The 20,701-nt window shown below is 46.2% G+C and overlaps 2 protein-coding genes across 3 annotated transcripts in view; both read right to left on the bottom strand.

The window, feature by feature from the left end:
- The window catches only part of LOC119730451 (gastrula zinc finger protein XlCGF26.1-like), a 32,524-nt gene that overhangs the window by 8,691 nt on the left and 3,132 nt on the right, over positions 1–20,701 (bottom strand). For both annotated transcript variants that reach the window (XM_038203367.1, XM_038203368.1), the window contains exon 2: positions 5,758–5,834. The gene's annotated coding sequence lies outside the window, so the exon portion shown is untranslated. The remainder of the gene's footprint in view (positions 1–5,757; positions 5,835–20,701) is intronic.
- Positions 17,591–20,310, bottom strand: LOC119730128. Its single transcript, XM_038202901.1, has one exon. The coding sequence runs from the start codon at positions 18,683–18,685 to the stop codon at positions 17,591–17,593; it is 1,095 nt and encodes a 364-aa protein (XP_038058829.1). The 5' UTR covers positions 18,686–20,310.

The following is a 20,701-nucleotide window of genomic DNA, read 5'->3' as shown; positions in this document are numbered from 1 at the left end:
TGGTGCCGTTTGGCCTCTTTGAGTATCTGCAAATGCCGTTCGGCCTTACTAATGCCCCAGCCACATTTCAACGGCTTATGCAGAGGTGCCTCGGGGACCAGAACCATGACAATGTCCTGATATATCTTGATGACGTGATTGTCTACTCGCCGGACTTTGATTCCCACATGGCGCACTTAGACAGGGTATTCAGGAGGCTTTCTGAGCATGGGCTAAAATTAAAGCCGGCCAAATGTCATCTGCTGCAACCAGAAGTTCGCTACCTTGGGCACCTTGTGTCAGCTGAAGGTGTTGCTGTAGACCCAGAAAAGATCAGAGTGCTCCAACAGTGGCCAGAACCATCAACTGTGCGAGAAGTACGTGCCTTTCTAGGCTTCACGGGTTACTTTCGGCGGTTCGTTGAGGGCTATGCATCAATTGCAGGGCCCTTATTCCGCCACCTCAAGTTAGACCCTAAGGCCAAGAAGACCCGATCGCCAAATGAGAAGATAACCCTTGGGGAGGCCGGTCAAATCGCCTTCAAGGACATCATTGGTCATCTGACCAAGGCTCCTGTTCTCTGCTATGCAGATTTCTCAAAGCCTTTCCGCTTGGAGACTGATGCCAGTGGCACCGGCTTGGGTGCTGTACTGTTTCAGGAAGATGATGAGGGGAAGCAGCGAGTGATTGCTTATGCTTCTAGAGTCCTGAAGCCTGCAGAGCGGAGTGGCCGCTACAGCACGTTCAAGCTTGAGCTGCTGGCTATTAAGTGGGCTGTAACGGAAGTATTCAAAGACTACCTGTTGGGGCACCAGTTCTCCATCGTAACAGATCACCAACTTCTTCTGTTCCTTGACAAGGCTCGCTTGGGTTGCACGGAGATGAGATGGGTCTTGCAGATGAGTGCATACAACTATGACCTGGTATACAGACCAGGAAAGGCCAATCAAGTTCCTGACTTTCTATCGAGACGGGCGGAGTTCGGAAGTTGTGAAGGTACTCCGGCGGAAAATCCTCTGGACTGTACCGCCCCTGTATCAAGTGCGACAATCAATGTTTCCCTAGATTGGCATCTGTCCCAGACAGCTGTCCCGGTCTCGGTCCGCGACCACATAGAAGCATGTCAGATAGGCGGTATCTCTTGCCTCCCTGGCCGCCCGGTGGAGCAGATAGCAGCTTTTCAGCAGGACGACTCCACACTGAAGAGCGTTATCCATTTCGTTGCAAGAGGGGTGCAACCTACACATGGTGAACGAGCAACCGTTTCCAAGGAGGCTTTGGCTCTCTTGCATGACTGGAAGCGGCTATCCATGCAAGATGGTCTTTTGCGAAGGAAAGTGGTGTCTCCAGCTACTCACCAAGTTTTGTTCCAACTTGTGCTCCCTGATGCTCTCCAAGAGGAGACTCTTGTTAGGTTCCATGACGAAGCAGGGCACTTTGGACCAAAGCGAACCTTCCAACTCCTCTGGGATCGGTTCCACTGGCACAACATGGAGAAGGCTGCCAAGGACTGGTGTGCGAAATGCAAACGCTGTGCAGTCAGCAAGGCTCCAACTCGACAGACCCGGCCGCCATTTGGAACATTGGCAGCAACTGCCCCACTGGAAGTCTTGGCAATGGATTACACCCTCTTGGAAGCTTCTAGTAGTGGCCATGAGAACGTCTTGGTGGTAACAGACGTCTTCACCAAGTATGTGTGGGCGATCCCCACGAAGGACCAGAAGGCTTCAACAGTTGCCAAGGCCTTGGTCTCCAATGTGTTCTTCTCCTTCGGATGCCCTCTCCGCCTACATTCTGACCGTGGGCGTAACTTCGAGTCCCAGGTTGTATCTAGTCTGTGCCAGATGTACGGAATACAGCAGAGTCATACTACGCCTTATCACCCTGCTGGTAATGGCCAATGTGAAAGATATAATCGGACCTTGCATAACATGCTTGCCGCACTCCCGGAACACAAGAAGAAGAGGTGGCCTGAATATCTGCCAGCATTAGTCTATGCGTACAACAACACAAGACATGCGACAACGGGAGTGGATCCATTTTTCCTAATGTTTGGGAGAAATGGACGCTTCCCACTGAGTACAGACGTGGTGATATGGGAGACTACATGCGTCGCCACCAGTCACACTTGCAAACGGCGAGGAGGATTGCCAGGGGAAACAACGAGAAAGCTATCCAAGCAAGAAAGGCTGTGAGAGCTGCCAAGGTTTTTGAGCGGCCCCTTGATGTTGGACAGTATGTCCTGGTCCGTTGTCGTAGTCATAAAGGTCGTGCCAAGATTCAGGACTACTGGGAGCAGGATCCCTACTTAGTTGTTCGTCGTCCTTTCCCGGACGGTCCAGTCTACGTTGTTAGGAACCACTTGGGCAAGGAGAAAGTTCTCAATCGCAGTGACCTGAAGCATTGCCCTTGGTTGTTGGAGGGACCTGCTCATCAGTCTTCCACAAGTGGGAGCGACGATGACTCTTCTTCAGGGGAGGAATCCCTGCATAGGTCGACTGGCCATGTTCTGTATCCAACGACCACTGCACCAGTCCGTGGCGAACCAGTAGACTTCCCCTTGTTGCTTGGCAACGCCAACTCAGACGTTAGTTCCACCCACGAGGTGGCAGATGCAGATGTTACTTGTGGGGAGATTCCTTCAGATGCTGGTACCGGGACACATGATGCGAGCAGATCTCGCTATCCAGTTCGTGCCACTCGGAACAAGCCACCAGATAGACTTAAGTTGTAGAGTACATCTTTTTCACTTAGAAGAATTGTTAAAGTTGATCCCTGTAACTTAGTGTTAAGCTACTTCACTTAGAAGAATTGTTAAAGTTGATCCCTGTAACTTAGTGTTAAGCTAATTCACTTAGAAGAAATGTTAAAGTTATCCATGTTATCTAGTGTTAAGCTCCTGGAGCTTTGAATAACTGTTAAAGTCGTTCCGAGTTATTTAGTGTTAAAACTATTGGGACGTTTGTGTTAATCTTGCCGTTAACTGCCAATTCTTGCCAGAAAGTTGCCTCCAGGCATCGAGGGCGATGCCTCCCTAGGCGGGAAAGAGTTGTAGAGTGTGCGTATGATATGCACGTAGTGTTTACATGTAGTTAAGCCACGCCCCTTATTATGTACGTGACCTGTGCCTTGCGTAACCCTTGACCGGCACCTCACTGCCGAATTCTCACACAGGTACGTTGTCAACTTTTGAAGCTCATTTTTGAGTTGAAATATCATTTGTTTGCAAACTGCACGCTACCCAATATTGCATTAGGATTTGTCCGCTAGTGTTCATAGATAATACTGGAGGCATTAAAGTAAAGTTTTGATAAGATATAAATGTGGGTTTTGGGCTCCAAAGTGTGAGCTCGTTGTGGAGAGTTTAGCGAACATTGTGCGTGTAGTATAGGCATACACGCGTTCACGTGCAAAATGAGACAGCATGGTGCGCGCACGCGTAATATTCCCATGTAATTGTGTATAACGTTACGTACGTATTTATGTTCATGTATAATTTAACGTGGGTCTTATTGCGCATTGTCAGATTCCAGTACATGTACTATGATTATCTAAGGTTAACATTTAGGGAATAATAACACACAAGTAAATAATGGCTCTTCCTGTTCATTGAGGACTGGTGTGTATGAAAGTGGTTGATAGTGTGTATGAGTGTGCCTGGCCAGCATGTGTAAATGTGAGCCTGCTCCTTTATGTTCAGCATTGCCTGAGGTAATTCTTATTTCATGCGAAGATTGTTTATTTAATTTGGGGAAATAGATCTACATGTACACGTTTATTGTAATTTTATACCTGTGTAACACTGACATGTGCGTGCTTTTTGTAATTTGTATTCTTTGTATTTTGACCTCACTGCCGAATTCTCACACAGTGAGAATTGGCAGCTGGGCTGGCAGGTTGGCAGGAATAAATGGCAGTCATTGAGCCTGAGGCAAGGAAACTAACCGTCAAAGCGTCACCTGTTCACTAGGACCTGCGTGCCCGTGTTGCCCTCCCAATCACCCATTTAGCCAGACCCAGAGCTCTTCACCAGTCAGTTATACAACCCGCACTAGTACTACCTCATCACCCAACCCCACCCCGTCCCTAGGATTCTCTACACATGGAATTGGATAATTGACGAGATATGGCCATACAAGTACATGTACCTCTGGCCTGGACTTGGGGCTTCCAATTCAGAGCATTTTGGATGCAATCAGGCCCGAAAGTGATGCTATTTTAGCCAAGTTGTGGAGGGATACCGTACCCCTAGAACTATGGCGCTCTACTCGAGCGCCATAGTTTAATAGTTCTAGGGGTAGCCTATAGTGGAACTGTGGAAGGATCCATTTTCAAGATGGCTACTTTTCACTTTCTTTGGGAAACATCACTCATTTTAGGGGTTGTCTTCTTTGCCTGGAGTTTGGGAGAGAATTTCTCGAAAAGTCACACATGATGTAGCCAACATAACCTGAATAAAACTGACATACATTTGTACAAGGCGCAGCTGGCTTATCAATCTCTGTACAGTCGAAGTACATTGCAAAGATAAGTTTCATAACAATCACAACCAGTCATTCCTACTCTATGAAGGCAGGGAGCACTCATCTATTAACCCTCAATCAAAATCCTCCAACTGGCCTCATGGAAAAATAGCATATAGCCTCAATCCTGCAAGTTTCTCAATGTTTTCTTGAATATGGTGTGTTGAAGGGTCACCACTGCCTGAATCCTGCAAAATCCTGCGGCAGTGACTGTCAATATGTTGAGGCTTGGCCAGTGACATCCTATGGCAGTACAGAAGATTTCAAGCATAATCCAGGCTATGCATGCCTGAGCAAAAACATCACAAGGTTCGGCCCAAGATCTTGACAATTAAAGTGCATCCTACAAAATCAGTAGAGCAATTTTGCCATCAATCCTCCAAATTCCTCCACTTTGTCAAAGAGGATTTTGAAGGATTCAGGTCCCAATTTCATGGAATCCGTAAGCATGGAATTCTGCGCTTATGGGCGCCCTAAGCGCAGAATCTATTTCATGGATTCTGTAAGCAGAGATTTTGTTCTTAAAAAGTTAGCGCAGAATTTCTGCGCTTAAGACTGATATTTTGTGCTAAACAGTGGGAAAATGGCAATTATTCGTCGAAGAAGACATTGCCGCGGTCGTTGCAATTACCGCCGACCGCGAGTATTAACTGCGAGATTGGCAAAATCCCCTGGAAATTTTCTCTCCAGCACAGATTTGGGCTAGGTATAGGTTTAGGCCTCAGACCGTGTTAAATTTGGGAGAAAAGGTCCTTCTATTATACTTTTTTTCCTCTAAATAAGAGGTAGCTAGTGTTACATCAATTTGAGGAGTGAAGGGTGCTCCCCTCCTCTTTTGTGTCTCCTTTTCGTTGCTCATTTTCAAGTTTGCACACGACAAATATGTAGCAGACGACTTTGCCTATTTAAGCCGCAGTTTATTTACTTTCACACACTTCTCACTTACGCATGCGCAGTGGCTATACAGTTCGTGCTAACCGTAGCAAATAAATTTTGCGCCCGTGAAATGCGCTTACAGTAAGCGTAATTTTTTTGCTACCGCTAGCGCCGATTCCCCACGTACGCTTACGGATTCCATGAAATTGGGCCCAGGGCGGTAAAACAGTCCCTTTATTTTGGCTGCATGGGCCTTGTTGAAGTTATAAAAGTGTTATTGTTGTTTCTGATTTACTTCAGTGTACATGTACATGTAGTTAGTTCCAATTCATGTTTTAATGTCATTTGCTTAGATTTCAGTTTCTTGAAATACACTCACCACGGTTCAGTTGTATCTCCCCGCCCTTCAGTCTCAGTCCGCAGTAAGCGGAGACGATGTGATCAATACATGTAGGTCTGCAAGATATTTCAGGAAAAAAAAACAGATCACACCATAAGTAGATATCGTTCCCTTTTTTATAATCAGTGACATTGGCTTGGGAATTTGGCTTGAATAATTTAAACCAAAAAAGGAAACAAAAAAGTCAAAGCACCACTCGCCTTAGGAATGTGTTATAGTTCCAACCAGTGTTGGAGTACTCGTACACGAACTACTCGAGTAACAATAAGAACTTGGCCCGTACTCGATCATTAGTACTCGAAAAAAACAAGTACTCTGCACATACTCGAAATTTTGTACTCGGACTCGTTCCTGAACTCGACAAATTGTACTCGGTGAACTCGATCCCAGTCGCGCAGTACTTAAAAAGAAAATTCAGATTTTTTCCAAAACTTTTTCCAGACTTTGACCAAAAATTTCACCGAGTGTATATGAAAATGATGAAAGTATTGCGCCGTATTCTTTGTCAACTCTAAATCGAGTATTCTTGAATGGGTATTGGCAGCGCTCGCAGTATCGCTGGTGCACATCACTCTTTAATAATAATAATAATAATAATAACAGGATTTATAAAGTGCCATTCTATCTAGATCATGGCGCTAAAAAACACAAGATAATGAAACAGACATGTTAGCATGAAATTGGAAACAGGTGAGCTTTTAAGTGTTTTCTGAGTAATGAAATAGTCTCCTGTGATCTGATGCTTGAGGGAATGGTGTTCCAGAGCTTAGGGCCGGCAATAACGAAGGCACTGTCAGTGGAGGTGTTCTTGGATCTCTGCACCGACAATAGTGTACCATCGTTACTGGATTGAAGGCCAGGTCGGCCAGATACGTTGAGCTGGATGAGGCGGTTAAGGTACGGAGGAGACGTGTGATGGAGACGTGAGAAGATGAGAAGGGCTATCTTGAATTCAATTCTTTGCCGGATGGGAAGCCAGTGAAGTTGGTTAAGTAGTGGGGAAGCCGATTCACGTCTATCGTGGTGAATAAAAGGCGTGCAGCCTGGTTTTGTAGTCGTTGGAGTTTATCCAGTCCTGACTCCGCGATACCATATAGTAGAGAGTTACCATAATCCAGACGGGACAGAACTAATGCACGGATGACGTGGTGACAAGTTTCAAAATCCAGGAACTGGCGAATTCACGAGATGTTGCGAAGTTGAAAGTGGATACTGCGGTTGAGATAGAGAACATGAGTTGACATTGACATGGTTGAATCAAAATGAACTCCAAGATTGCAGACAGATTGCGATGGCGTGATGATAGAGTAATGGGAGGTAAATTGCGGAGTGTGTGTGTCGAGGCCACTACCAGAAATTCAGTCTTTGAATCGATCAATTTGAGCATGTTTTGTGTCATCAATACCTTCAAATCTTAAATGCAGGTTGACAGTCTAGTAAGAGCAGATTTGATCGTTTCCGGATCCTTGGGGTTGAAGCTGCAGTAGATTTGAGTGTCGTCCGCATATATATGGAAACTAAGACCATGTTCACGAATGATGTCTCCAATCGGCTTTATAGATGGTGAATGCCAATGGACCTAATACCGAGCCTTGTGGTACCCCATAGTCAAGTGGTTTTTGGTGTGAAAACGTGCCGTCAATACACACACTACACGATCCTAAGATAACTTCGGAACCAAGATAGTGCCTTTCCCGTCAGGCCAATGGAATAACTGAGCATCCATAGAAGGATCTGGTGGTCCACAGTGTCGAAGGCGGCACTTAAGTCGAGAAGGACAAGAAACACGCCTTTCGTGCCACCAATCATCAGCATGATATCATTTTTGATTGAGAGCAGTGCAGTTTCAGTGCTGTGTCCAGATCTATATGCAGATTGTTGCGGTTCCCATAGATTGTGGTCATCCATGTGTCGTAATGCGAGAAGCGATAACCTTTTCAATGACCTTCGAAAGAAAAGGTAAGTTCGACACCGGACGATAGTTGGCAAGTTCGTTGATGTCAAGCGACGGCTTTTTGAGGATTGGAGTGACAATAGCATGTTTCGGCAAATCTGGAAAGGTACCTGTAGAAATCGATGTGTTGACTATATGGGTAATGATCGGAAGAAATGAATCAGTGTTAGCCTTGAGAAACCAGGTCGGAATAACGTCGAGACTGCATGATTTATTGGCTAAAGAACTGATGATTTGACAAATCTCTTTGTTGGAAACGCGTCACATTCTCTGGCGCATGGCGGCGAGTTCGATTCAGACGTACTGGGATATGTCTTCTTCGTCAGAAATTATATCTTGGGGGTTTAAAGATCACAAGGAATATTTCGCTAATGGACATAAGCAGCACAGCACAGTATGCAAGTCATGTGGGCTGCAGATTTCGGAGATAGGCCAAGCACTGAATTTTACTAAAGTACGCCTATAGTTTGTACTTTTCTGACTGTGTTGAATATTGAGGGAAACAATATCCAGGGTACGTTGCTAGCTGTCCAATGTGCATATTTTACTCAATTTCTCCTCCGACAGTATTGATGTTAATACAATTAGGATTTCATATTGCAGGGGTTGGTGGATGAACCATTCGGAAGTTCGTTCGGAAGTTTGGTCTGTAAGATTACAAACAAAGGGAAAGGAAATACACATGTACACCAAGTAACAAATTGGAACCGTTCTGCAATGGCGAGTCTCATAAATGCGATGCAGGACGAAAACATATGGATATGCGTCTATTTCCGACACCTTGGCGAGTGTAACCCTATTTATCTATTAATTCGACAACAAAAATGCTTAGATATATGGTCTAGGATAATTGGTTGATCAGGAAACGAACACTAATAATCATATGAATCTGCTAAAATCACGTAATTAGAACAAATAAGTCAACAAATCATTCCACCCGTTCCAACCCAGCAACATTTTCTAAAGCATGGTCTGCGCGATGAGCGGCCGGCTTCTAGAGTGCGCCCTTCACGCTTAGCGGTTTCGCAACACAGCCGCCCCTAAACTTTGAGCAATAGTTTACTTGCCACAGGCGAAAGGAAAGGTAAGGTAAGGTAAGGTAAGGCAAGGTAAGGTAAGGTAAAGAACACTGGAGTATAAGAACAGTTAAAGGTTAAGTAACAGGAACACTCCACACAGTAGAGAAACATTAACAACATGGCCACCCCATGAACAAGGGCAGGGTAGAGAAAAACAAGGTGACAACTACATGTTGTCTTAGTCTGGGTTAGGTAGGACTGGGTCAGCTCCTTCAGCCGGACTTTGTGTTTCATCTGGCAGTCGGATCAGTATGGAAACTGGACGGGTGTAGACACGACCACCAGTCTCGTCCTTCACTGCACGTACACGTCCATCATCACCTGGTAGAACCTCAGTTACCCGGGCCAAGCTTAGGGCCAGAAAGCTCGGACCTGCTGTGGGTCTATCATCAGGACCACATTACCCACTGCCATATCCTGCATCTCCCCTTGCCACTTCTGGCGGGGCTTGCATAGCGGGCCAAGATACGAGCCAACAAACTCCCTCCAAAACTGCTGCATCAATGCCTGACATTGGCGCCAATGACGACGACCATGGACATACTGCTCTGGATAAATGACCTGGGGTGGAGCATGCATCCCGCCGCCCCATAAGCAGCATGAATGGGGTGATTGGATAAGGGTCTGCAACATCCAAGGACACATACCCCAAAGGTTTTGAGTTGAGGAGTACGTGCTTCCACCTCAACCAAACTGGTGTACAGGACGGAGGTAGATACAGTCCGGTTACCAAGGATGGCAGATAGCGCTGTCTTCACTGAGCGCACTTCCCTTTCCCAAGTTCCACCAAAGTGAGGAGCTGCGGGTGGGTTGAACTGGAATCGGACTTTGGACTTTCCAAGCTTCTCCTGCATAAGCTAGGCGTCATCTCACTGAAGGCCTTTGTCAACTCTGTCAATCCTCCCTTGAAATTGGTTTTGTTGTCACACAGGACCTCATATGGAGCACCTCTCCAGGAATGGAAACGGTTTAATGCCATCAGGAAGGCATCAGCGTCAAGGGAGTCAAGTAGATCAAGATAGACTGCTTGGGTGGTCATACACTTCCAAAGGATTCCCCATCTCTGTTCAGTCCTTTGGCCAATAGAAACCTTGAATGGGCCAAAACAATTGACTCCTGTGGAATAAAAGGCAGGTTTGTTAATGTGGAGTCGAGCTGTTGGTAGATCTGCCATCTTGGGAATGGAGGGCTTTCCACGTCGCCTGATGCAGCCTTCACAGTGACTTTGCAGGCTTCTGATAGAGTGTCGCCCCCGTAGCAGCCAGAAACGACGTCGTACGTCAGCAAGGACCATGTCGGCACCGCTATGTCCTAAGCGACACTCAGCCTCTTTGATGAGCAGACGAGTAATTGGGTGTTTGGGGTCTAGCACTATCGGGTGCTTGGCATCAGCGTCCAGCACTGATGCCCGACGGAGTCGCCCACCAACTCGGATGAGCGTATTCTGGTTGTCATATTCAAGGGAAAGGCAACTCAATCTGCTTTTATTTGAAACTGGTTTGCCAACGCAGAGAGTCACAAGGTCATTTTGAAAACAGTCGGAATGCACTTGCTGGAAAAGGAGTTTTTGAACCTCCAAATGGTCATCAGCGCTCAAGAGAGCGCTGATGTAGAGAGCTTCACCATACCCCTCAACCCCAGCCTGTCCCATGAGTCGAATTGTGAAACATCAACTTCTGGACGTTTCTCTTGGGGTGTCACCAGCAGTCTGGTGAAGAAGTCTGGCTTCAATTCCAAACTTGCCGCTTCCGGGGTGACCTTGTATGGTTTTCTGGGCCAATTTGCTTCAGGCTGAACTAGAAATGGTGGTGTGTGCCATCCACTACCTTCATGTAGCTTTCGCAACTGGAGACCTGGAGTGAGGTCATCAGCGGGATTGTTTTTAGACTCTACATACCGCCAATTAACATGATCTGTAAGCCGCTGCCCTTCGGCAACACGGGCTCCATACCGGCAAGACTCAGACTCATGACTCATGCAAGTACAGTCGTACTGTCACTCCAGCAGGTAAGTGGAATCTTCATGGCCAGTTCATCTTCCAGTAGCTCAACAAGTTCTGCCCCGATGACTGCAGCCAAAAGCTCCAGTCTGGGTATGGTCTGTACACATTTCGGTGCCAAGCGTGATCTCGCCATCACAATCCGAGTTGAGACCTCGCCTGACTGGTTTACTGCTCGTAGGTATGCGACTGCCCCGTAGGCCTTCTCGGATGCATCACAGAACACATGCAACTGGTACAACTCAGCACTGCCCTACGAGTGAGTACCGGCCAATCTGTCAACTGAAGCTTGTAATTCAGGACGTCTGCTTCAAAATTCCAACGAGGTCCCAAAGCTGCTTCGTCAGGAGAATCACTGCCCAGGGAGAGCCAGCACTCAGTGTTGTGTGACCGAGCTTCTGGAGGCAGGTCGGCAACCACTGCAGCCGCGTTACTCGCCCACTTGATGATTGGGAACCCCCCACTGCCAAGGGCTTTACACAACCTTTCCACAAGCAGTCGGGCTTTGTCAACAGTTGTCTTCCCATCAAGGCAGTTGTCCACATAAAAAGCCTCAAGAACACTGCGCAGAATATCTGGGTCCTTTACATTGTCCTTCACATGCTTCTGGAGTGCAAAGGATGCACAGCATGGACAACACGTCGTCCCAAATGGGAGGATGTTCCACTCAAGCTCCTCCGGTTCTTTGAGTTCGGTGCCCTCCAAAGGAAACGAAATGTGACACTGGAAAATGTGACACGACAAGGATGGTGTACATTTACTGTGTCTGGTTCATTTAATGGTGAACTGCATCTTACACAAACAAAACAAAACCCTGAAAAGATACAAAATAGAAATTCCATATAAATACAATGCTTTAGGAAATACCAATCCAGCAAAGTAAATTATAAAAAGAACAAATAATAATCAGCAAGGATTATAATGCAATCAATAGAGATAAATCTATTTCAATAACACAATTTGCTTCTAACTGAAAAGTCAAGTTAAATTCCAAAATGAATTAATACAAGGCATGTGAATGCTTTAACTTGCAAAGACAAAATAGGAAATAACTAAAGCAAATGTGCAATGACCTCTAAATATATATGACTATGGACTCAGCAAACCATAGACTTAAATCAGTCCACTCATCATTATAACCTAAGGATCCATAAAGAAACTAACTTAGGAAAAGTGAATTAGTATCACAAAAAAGGACTATGGAGAAATAACATAACTAAATAAATGCTAAACAAATATGCAGATGGCATGCTTAATTAAGTGTAAAAAGAGAAATATGAGTAATATATGCTGCATCACATAAACGTAAGGACTAGTGTGCCAGTCTAATAAGACACTACTGGTATCTTAGGTCACACGCTCCAATAAACACTGGACAAAAGAAATCTCTGCAGGGTAATAAACATACTTGGCAGACTTCCTGCCTCCCTGTACTAAGGTATGGTGTCTTCCAAGAAACTGTGTGCACCTCATTATATATGCAGCAACTTAGGGGATTAAGGGTCTAAACAGTGGCTATACTACACTGCACTATGGACATCTACACAGGACAAAGGAACTATGAATTTATACACTAAAAGTATAAATCTAAGAATATGTTCATAAAAAAGTGGAAAATAGATGATGAGGAATATATTGTAAAATAAGGAAATCTATTCTTGAACTTTGTGTACTCAAGAAGTTAACTAAATGTGAACAAGAAATAAAGTGGATATACATGTACATGTAATCAAAGTTAGGGAAATCTAAATCCTTCAAATCCATGGAAATAGATTATATTTCTAAACACAGAAAGTCATCAAAAGGATGATCTTTCCCAAATATGCAATAATAAATACAACAACACAGTGCATCTGGGCTTCCTAAGGACCATCAAAGAATGAATCCACTTTAAATTCAGTAATCAGAGTAAAGTTTAAGAATACTCCAGCTAACTTCAGAATTAATCAAAAAGTGTTCACAAAGTCTCAATAAAAAGAAACTTAGGAACTTCAGCAATAAGAACAACTATTAAAACAATATAAATGAATTCTTACCCCAGTCGAGTCATCCACAAAATCTTGAGGCATTAACTAAGAACATGTGTAGAAGTGGCAGGACACTGTGTGGTGTTTACAGTACCAGTGCTAGTGGTGGAATGACTCACTCAAGACAATTGGCTAAGTGAGAGCTTTACCTTAAGGGTCAAGCGAGGGCGCTGCGCAGGAGAAATATGTAAATGAGCTGTCACATACTCCCCTGCTCTAAGGTTGGCGTCCCGACAACCTAAACAGATAAAAGATTAATACCAAAAAACAAAGTACAATTAACTATTTACAAAAAAAAATCATCTTGGCTGGACTCCGGCCAACATCTGTGCCAACAGCAGCTGCGTTCGGCTGATGTCTGCTAGTACACGTGGGTCTATCGCAGGTGCAGGGACAGGCATTGCTGGAGTCTCCGACTGGATGACGGACTTCGGGAGGTGATGGAGATTGGAGTGTTGTCCCGCTCCAGCACGGCTGGTGTGGCGCAACTGCTCCGCTTTGGCAAGTGGGACCTCCTCCTCTGTAGTGGGTTCCGGTGAAGAATCTTCCACTTCTGATGGGGGTTGCGGGGCTAGATTGTCAGGGTGGTGCTCCCCTGCTTTGTGTAAAGCAGAGGGTGCTCTCTCCGGATCTTGCACATCTGAAGATTGAGGGGCTTGGTCCTCGGGCTGGTGCTCCCCTGCTTTGTGAAAAGCAGCAGGTGCACTCTCTGGCTCTGGTTGACCTGTTGGCATCGCCGGAGTCTCACCTTCTGTCTCCAATATGATGACCACCTCATCTGCCTCCTCTTCTGCCTCCTCATCTTTGTCAGTGTGCGCTGGCAAAACTGGGTCATCTTGATGACGACATCCAGTAGCTGGAGGTTCATCCTCATCCAGCACCAAGGCTCTGCTGTCTAGGAGGTCCTTTCGATTCAGGGTCTTCTCCTTTCCCTCTCCGTCAAGTGGAGTAACGATGTAGACGTGGCCGGTAGGGTTCGGCCTCCCCAAAACTTTGTGAGGTCGGTTGTCCCACACATCTTGGATCTTGTTTCTCCCCTTGACGGAACGGTTTCGAAGAAAGACCCTTGCTCTAACATGGAGATCCTCATCTCTCGCTGCCTCATTGTGGCGTTGCTGTCTTCTGAGAGCCTCCTTCTCTGTTGTGCCTGCAGCTTTCTGAAATGCTTGCTGCATTCGCACATGATGGTCCGCTATCCACTGGTCAAGTTCAGGATCGTCGTCTTCCTCTCTTCCGAACCCAAGAAGGTGGTCTACGGGTAATCTCGGTTCCCGGCCGAAGAAGAGATAGTAGGGGGAGTAACCTGTTGAGGAGTGGGGTGTCGCGTTGTATGCGTAGATCAGCTCTGGGAGATGTTCTGGCCATCTGCGCTTCTGGTCTGGGGGCAGCGTGCGTAAGCGATCGTGCATGGTACGATTAAAACGCTCGCACTGCCCATTTCCTTCGGGGTGGTAAGGCGTCGTTCGGCTCTTGGTGACACCGTACATCTCACAGAGTTCCCGGATGACTTTGCTTTCGAAGTTCCTGCCCTGGTCACTGTGAAGTCTGCGAGGCACACCAAAACGGACGAACCAGTCTCTCACTAAGCATAGAGCCACCGTTCTTGCCTTTTGGTCCTTGCATGGTATGGCTTGTGTAAACTTTGTAAAGACATCGGTGAGAACCAGCACGTTTTCTATATTGTTTGTGCCAGGCTCCAGGACGGTGAAGTCTATGGCGAGAACTTCAAGGGGTCTTTTGGCGATTAAGGAACCCATGGTAGGATGGAGCTTCTTCCCAGCTTTGGCCAACATACACCTCTGACAATTCCGGCAGTACTCTTCGATGTCGTGTATCATCCCTGGCCAGAAACATCTGCTACGGGCGAGTGCAAGGGTCCTTTCTACTCCTTGATGTCCAACCTGATCATGGACTGCGGCTAACAACTGCTCTCGTAGAACTTGAGGAAGTAGAAGTTGACTGATCTCGCCACTCGCTTCTTTTCTTTTCTTGTAGAGAATGTTGTCTCTGGCCTCCAGGTGGTTCCAGAACTTCAGCAATTTCCGCGTTGGCTTGTCCTCCTTCATGAGCTTACTGATGTGTGGTTGTCGTCCACTCTCCCAGTAAGTCCACAATCTGCCTAGGTGTTTGTCGTTCCGTTGTAGTGTAGCCATGTCTCCGGTAGAGATGGAGGGAAGGGTTGACATCGCAGCAGGTGCTGTCACATCTGGTCTGATGCGGAGTTCATTTAGTCCAGCTTCAACCAGGGTGCCTCTTACTTGCGAAACAACTGTGGAGGGGATGGGAGTGGAAGCATAAGATGAAGAAATGGTCTCTTCAGTGGACATCTCTTCAGAGTGGGCAGTTTGCAGATCTTCACTGTGAGTGGTCTTCCTGCTGAGGGCATCGGCATTACGGTTACTCCTTCCTGACCTATATTTGATTGTGAACTGGAACTGTTCCAACTCTCCAGCCCATCTGGTCTCTGTTGCTCCCAACTTCGTGTTCGTCTGAAGATAGCTGAGGGGGTTATTATCGGTGTAAACGACAAAGTTTGCACCGAGAAGGATGTCCCTGAACTTCACAGTGATTGCCCAACGCAATGCTAACAGTTCAAGCTTCATGCTACTGTAGTTCTGCATGTTCCTTTCATTCTCTCTCAAGCCTCTACTGGCATAACCCAGGACTACCAAACCTTGCTCTTGTTGTTGGGACAAAACTGCACCCAGACCTTGGTAGCTAGCATCAACCTCCAGGATGAATTGACGAGAGAAATCAGGGTAGCCTAGGAGGGGAGCAGACGTCAGAAGTTGCTTCAAGTCAGTGAAAGACTTGTCACAAGACTCATCCCATGCATCTGATATGGGTTTGGTGGGACTGACCTTTCTGTGCTTCTTCTTCCCTGTTCCTCCTAAGAGTGCGTGGAGTGGAGCCGCGACTTTAGCAAACCCCGGTACGAAACGGCGGTAGTACCCAGCTAGACCAAGAAACCCACGGAGTTCACGTTCTGTAGCTGGCTTCTTCCATTCTCTCACCGCGCTGATCTTCTCAGGATCTGGAGATATCCCTCCATCAGATATGGAATGGCCCAAGTACTTCAGTTGTTCCGTGAACAGGTTGCACTTCTCTGGTTTAACCTTCAAGCCAAATTCAGTGAGGCGGTCCAGCACTAACCGTAGTCGTTCAAGCGTCTCCTCGAAGGTACGTCCAAAGACTAAGATGTCATCTAAGTAGACGATGAGAGACTGGAAGTTTTTGTCACCGAATGCTTTGTCCATCAAGCGCATGAATGTGGCTGGCGCATTGCAGAGGCCGAAGGGCATACGGGTGAACTCGTACAGACCTCCAGTCCCTACTCGGAATGCTGTCTTCTCAACATCTTTTGCAGCAACGGGAATTTGATGGAACCCATGGGCGAGATCCAGGCTGCAAAAGAACTTTGCTCCACCAAGTGCATCGAGGGCTTCGTCGATGCGGGGAAGTGGATAGGCATCTCTGTGAGTCTTGGCATTCAGGGCCCTGTAATCAACACAAAGCCTCAGCTTTCCATCTCGCTTCCTCACGAGTACGATCGGTGAAGCATACGGACTGGATGACTCCCTGATCACGCCCCTTTCGAGAGATTTCTGCAGGTATTCTCGAACTTCAGCCCATTGGTGAGGAGGTATGCGCCGGTGAGGTACTCGAACTGGAACATCGTCAGTAGTGTTGATAGCATGAGGTATTTTGTCACAGAGTCCGATGTCGTCTTCATCTTTGCTAAATGTGCTGGCATGGCTGGAAATTAGTTGGTGGAGTTGATGTTGCTGATCGTCACTTAGCCCAGTACCGACTTTCATCCGTGACATCAGGCTCCTGGCTTCATCAGCGCAGTCGTTTTTAACTTCACCTGCCTGCATTTCCTGCCAAGTTGCTTCAAAAGCTCTGCTGTGATGTTCGGCGACCGCACTGCTCACTGTGGCTACTGGGGTTCTCGTGGGTAAATAGAGGTCATCATTCGTGAAGTTTGCAACTTGAACCGGTATTCTACCACTGCTGTCGACGGAGACTAGTGTAGGAGCTACAGCTAACCCATTTGGTATGTGGGTCACATCTACATCCAGCTGTTCTATTATGGCCTCGTAAGTCACATCAGTTGCAGCAGGTTTCACTGAACATTCCATCAGAAGGAGAGAGTTGGCGGGGACTAGGATGGGCTTGGAACCCACTGTTCGGACTTTACCTGCAATATCTGGCTGATGTACAGTGCCACTTCGCACTTCCTCATAGAGAGCGAGTACATGAGCCCATTCAGGTCCGTCACTTCGTCTGTTCAAAACCTCCAGGTAGTTTTGGCCGCTTGCATCTTGCCATAACTTCTCTCGGATGACCCTGAAGATGTTTGACCCAATCACTCCTGGTACTCTCTTCTTCCTCTCTGCAATTGATGTGCCTGTAGGGTCCTTGACCACCAGAAAACCCATGTTGATGAAAGAGTGGCCCAGCACTGTTAGTGGCAATTCAACATAGCCGAGGTAGGGAATGGCCAGACCTTGAGCACCGGAGATGCTGATGAACGCAGTCACATCTACTAATTCTGTCTCAGGAAAGTGTTCTCTGAAGAAAGATTCAGTAATTGTTGAAACTTGCGCTCCTGTGTCAAGTAGACACCGCACCCTTGATGCACCAAGCTGGACGACAGATTCTGGACACTGCCCTACCGCTTTTCTGTAGATTGAGCCGCTATTAGTTGATTCTTGTGGGCCTGCCGTGTGGCTCTCAATGACAGGCCGTTCTAGTTTAACTGAGGGCCAGGCTTCTGGGGGACAAACTGCTGTGCTGGGGACTGCTGGGGGACAAACTGCTGTACTGGGGACTGCTGAGGAACGAACTGTTGGGCCGCGGACTGCTGGGGGACAAAGTGCTGTGCCATAGACTGCTGGGGGACAAACTGCTGGGGATCCCTGGTACCCTGACTCGTTCCTCCTGACGACGGGGATGACGGGCCATGGCAGTCTCGCTTTAGATGACCTGTGGACTGGCAATTGTAGCAACGTCTAGGACCCTGACTCCAACGGCGAGCAGGTCGTTGCATGGCCTGTAAGAGTGCTTCAATCTGCTGCTGTTGCCGCTGCAGTTGTTCACCCTGCCTCTCAAGAAGTGCCTTCATGCCATGTGCCCCGTCTTCAGCCTTGACCTCCTGTACTGCTACTGCCTTCTGGGCTTTGACACGGCTGGTGCCAAGCCACTCGATGGCACGGTCTCTGGCATCGAAGAAACTCAGCTCTGGCGAATCGATGTTCATGCGCCGCAGTTCTCTCCGTAGACCCTCATCATAAACTGCCTCGGCTAGTCTTCCCTTCAGCGTTTTATCTCTTGTAGCATTGAAGGAGACATCCAGGCGAGCCATGGAATTAAACAATTCCATGAGCTCGAGGGAGAAACTCAGTAGATCTTCTCCTTGGCCTTGTCGGAAGGAGAAAAACTTTTGCTGGATCTGGGGAAGCGTCTCACCATCACCAAAGACTTTCAGCAGTACACGGTAGATTTCCTCTGGACTCTTTACGGTGTCACCTCTGCCAAGGATTTCTTGCCTAGCTCTGCTGGCAAGATGGTCGATGATAAACGCAGCACCGTCCTCCCCTCCGATCTGTCGTGCAGTCAACTGACCCTTGACGTCACTGACCCACTCTTGGACAGATGGATCACTCGGTTTCTCCGGCTTTCCCCTGAAGCGGTCCAGCCGTCTCCCTGCCGCTACGTATATTTGCTTCGCTGGTGGGGTAGTGGAGCTGACGCCTGCTGTGGCTTTCTCACGCTCCTCCTTCTCCGCCTGAAGAGCTACCTTCATCGCCTCAAGCTCGGCCCGCAGTTGCTCCATTCCCTCCATTCTTGATAACTGTAGCAGCTCGTCTCGGGGTCAGTTGTCTGCCGTTAGTTTCACTTCATCCTCGACTGGGGGTAGATGCAGTATTAGTACACCATCCTGTCTACGACGCCAAATGTGACACTGGAAAATGTGACACGACAAGGATGGTGTACATTTACTGTGTCTGGTTCATTTAATGGTGAACTGCATCTTACACAAACAAAACAAAACCCTGAAAAGATACAAAATAGAAATTCCATATAAATACAATGCTTTAGGAAATACCAATCCAGCAAAGTAAATTATAAAAAGAACAAATAATAATCAGCAAGGATTATAATGCAATCAATAGAGATAAATCTATTTCAATAACACAATTTGCTTCTAACTGAAAAGTCAAGTTAAATTCCAAAATGAATTAATACAAGGCATGTGAATGCTTTAACTTGCAAAGACAAAATAGGAAATAACTAAAGCAAATGTGCAATGTCCTCTAAATATATATGACTATGGACTCAGCAAACCATAGACTTAAATCAGTCCACTCATCATTATAACCTAAGGATCCATAAAGAAACTAACTTAGGAAAAGTGAATTAGTATCACAAAAAAGGACTATGGAGAAATAACATAACTAAATAAATGCTAAACAAATATGCAGATGGCATGCTTAATTAAGTGTAAAAAGAAAAATATGAGTAATATATGCTGCATCACATAAACGTAAGGACTAGTGTGCCAGTCTAATAAGACACTACTGGTATCTTAGGTCACACGCTCCAATAAACACTGGACAAAAGAAATCTCTGCAGGGTAATAAACATACTTGGCAGACTTCCTGCCTCCCTGTACTAAGGTATGGTGTCTTCCAAGAAACTGTGTGCACCTCATTATATATGCAGCAACTTAGGGGATTAAGGGTCTAAACAGTGGCTATACTACACTGCACTATGGACATCTACACAGGACAAAGGAACTATGAATTTATACACTAAAAGTATAAATCTAAGAATATGTTCATAAAAAAGTGGAAAATAGATGATGAGGAATATATTGTAAAATAAGGAAATCTATTCTTGAACTTTGTGTACTCAAGAAGTTAACTAAATGTGAACAAGAAATAAAGTGGATATACATGTACATGTAATCAAAGTTAGGGAAATCTAAATCCTTCAAATCCATGGAAATAGATTATATTTCTAAACACAGAAAGTCATCAAAAGGATGATCTTTCCCAAATATGCAATAATAAATACAACAACACAGTGCATCTGGGCTTCCTAAGGACCATCAAAGAATGAATCCACTTTAAATTCAGTAATCAGAGTAAAGTTTAAGAATACTCCAGCTAACTTCAGAATTAATCAAAAAGTGTTCACAAAGTCTCAATAAAAAGAAACTTAGGAACTTCAGCAATAAGAACAACTATTAAAACAATATAAATGAATTCTTACCCCAGTCGAGTCATCCACAAAATCTTGAGGCATTAACTAAGAACATGTGTAGAAGTGGCAGGACACTGTGTGGTGTTTACAGTACCAGTGCTAGTGGTGGAATGACTCACTCAAGACAATTGGCTAAGTGAGAGCTTTACCTTAAGGGTCAAGCGAGGGCGCTGCGCAGGAGAAATATGTAAATGAGCTGTCACAGAAGCATGGATTGGTCTGTTTCCAATGTGGACACACAATGGAACATCGCCTTGATATCTCCAGTTATGGCTACCAAGTGCTTTCGAAATCCAAGCAGAACACCTATTAATGATGATCCAAGGATGGGACCCGGTAGGTGGTTGTCGTTCAGTGATTCACCCTGGTAGGGAAAGGCACAGTTGAAAACTAGGCGGGACTTGTCATTCTGATGCACGACATGATGTGGAATGTACCACTGCGATTCTGACAAGACCCGCTTCTTTTTTGAGCCTTGATCTTGCTACAATGGATCTTCGCCAACTCAGGGTCCTTTGAAGGCGCTTCTCATTTCGCTTTAATGAGGTAGCACCGGCCGAGCTAGCTGGCTGGAGAACGTGGGGTTATCACG

Source organism: Patiria miniata, unplaced genomic scaffold, assembly GCF_015706575.1.
Source record: "Patiria miniata isolate m_02_andy unplaced genomic scaffold, ASM1570657v1 HiC_scaffold_22, whole genome shotgun sequence".
Taxonomy (NCBI): Eukaryota; Metazoa; Echinodermata; class Asteroidea; order Valvatida; family Asterinidae; genus Patiria; species Patiria miniata.
This window is presented reverse-complemented; position numbering and strand designations above follow the sequence as displayed.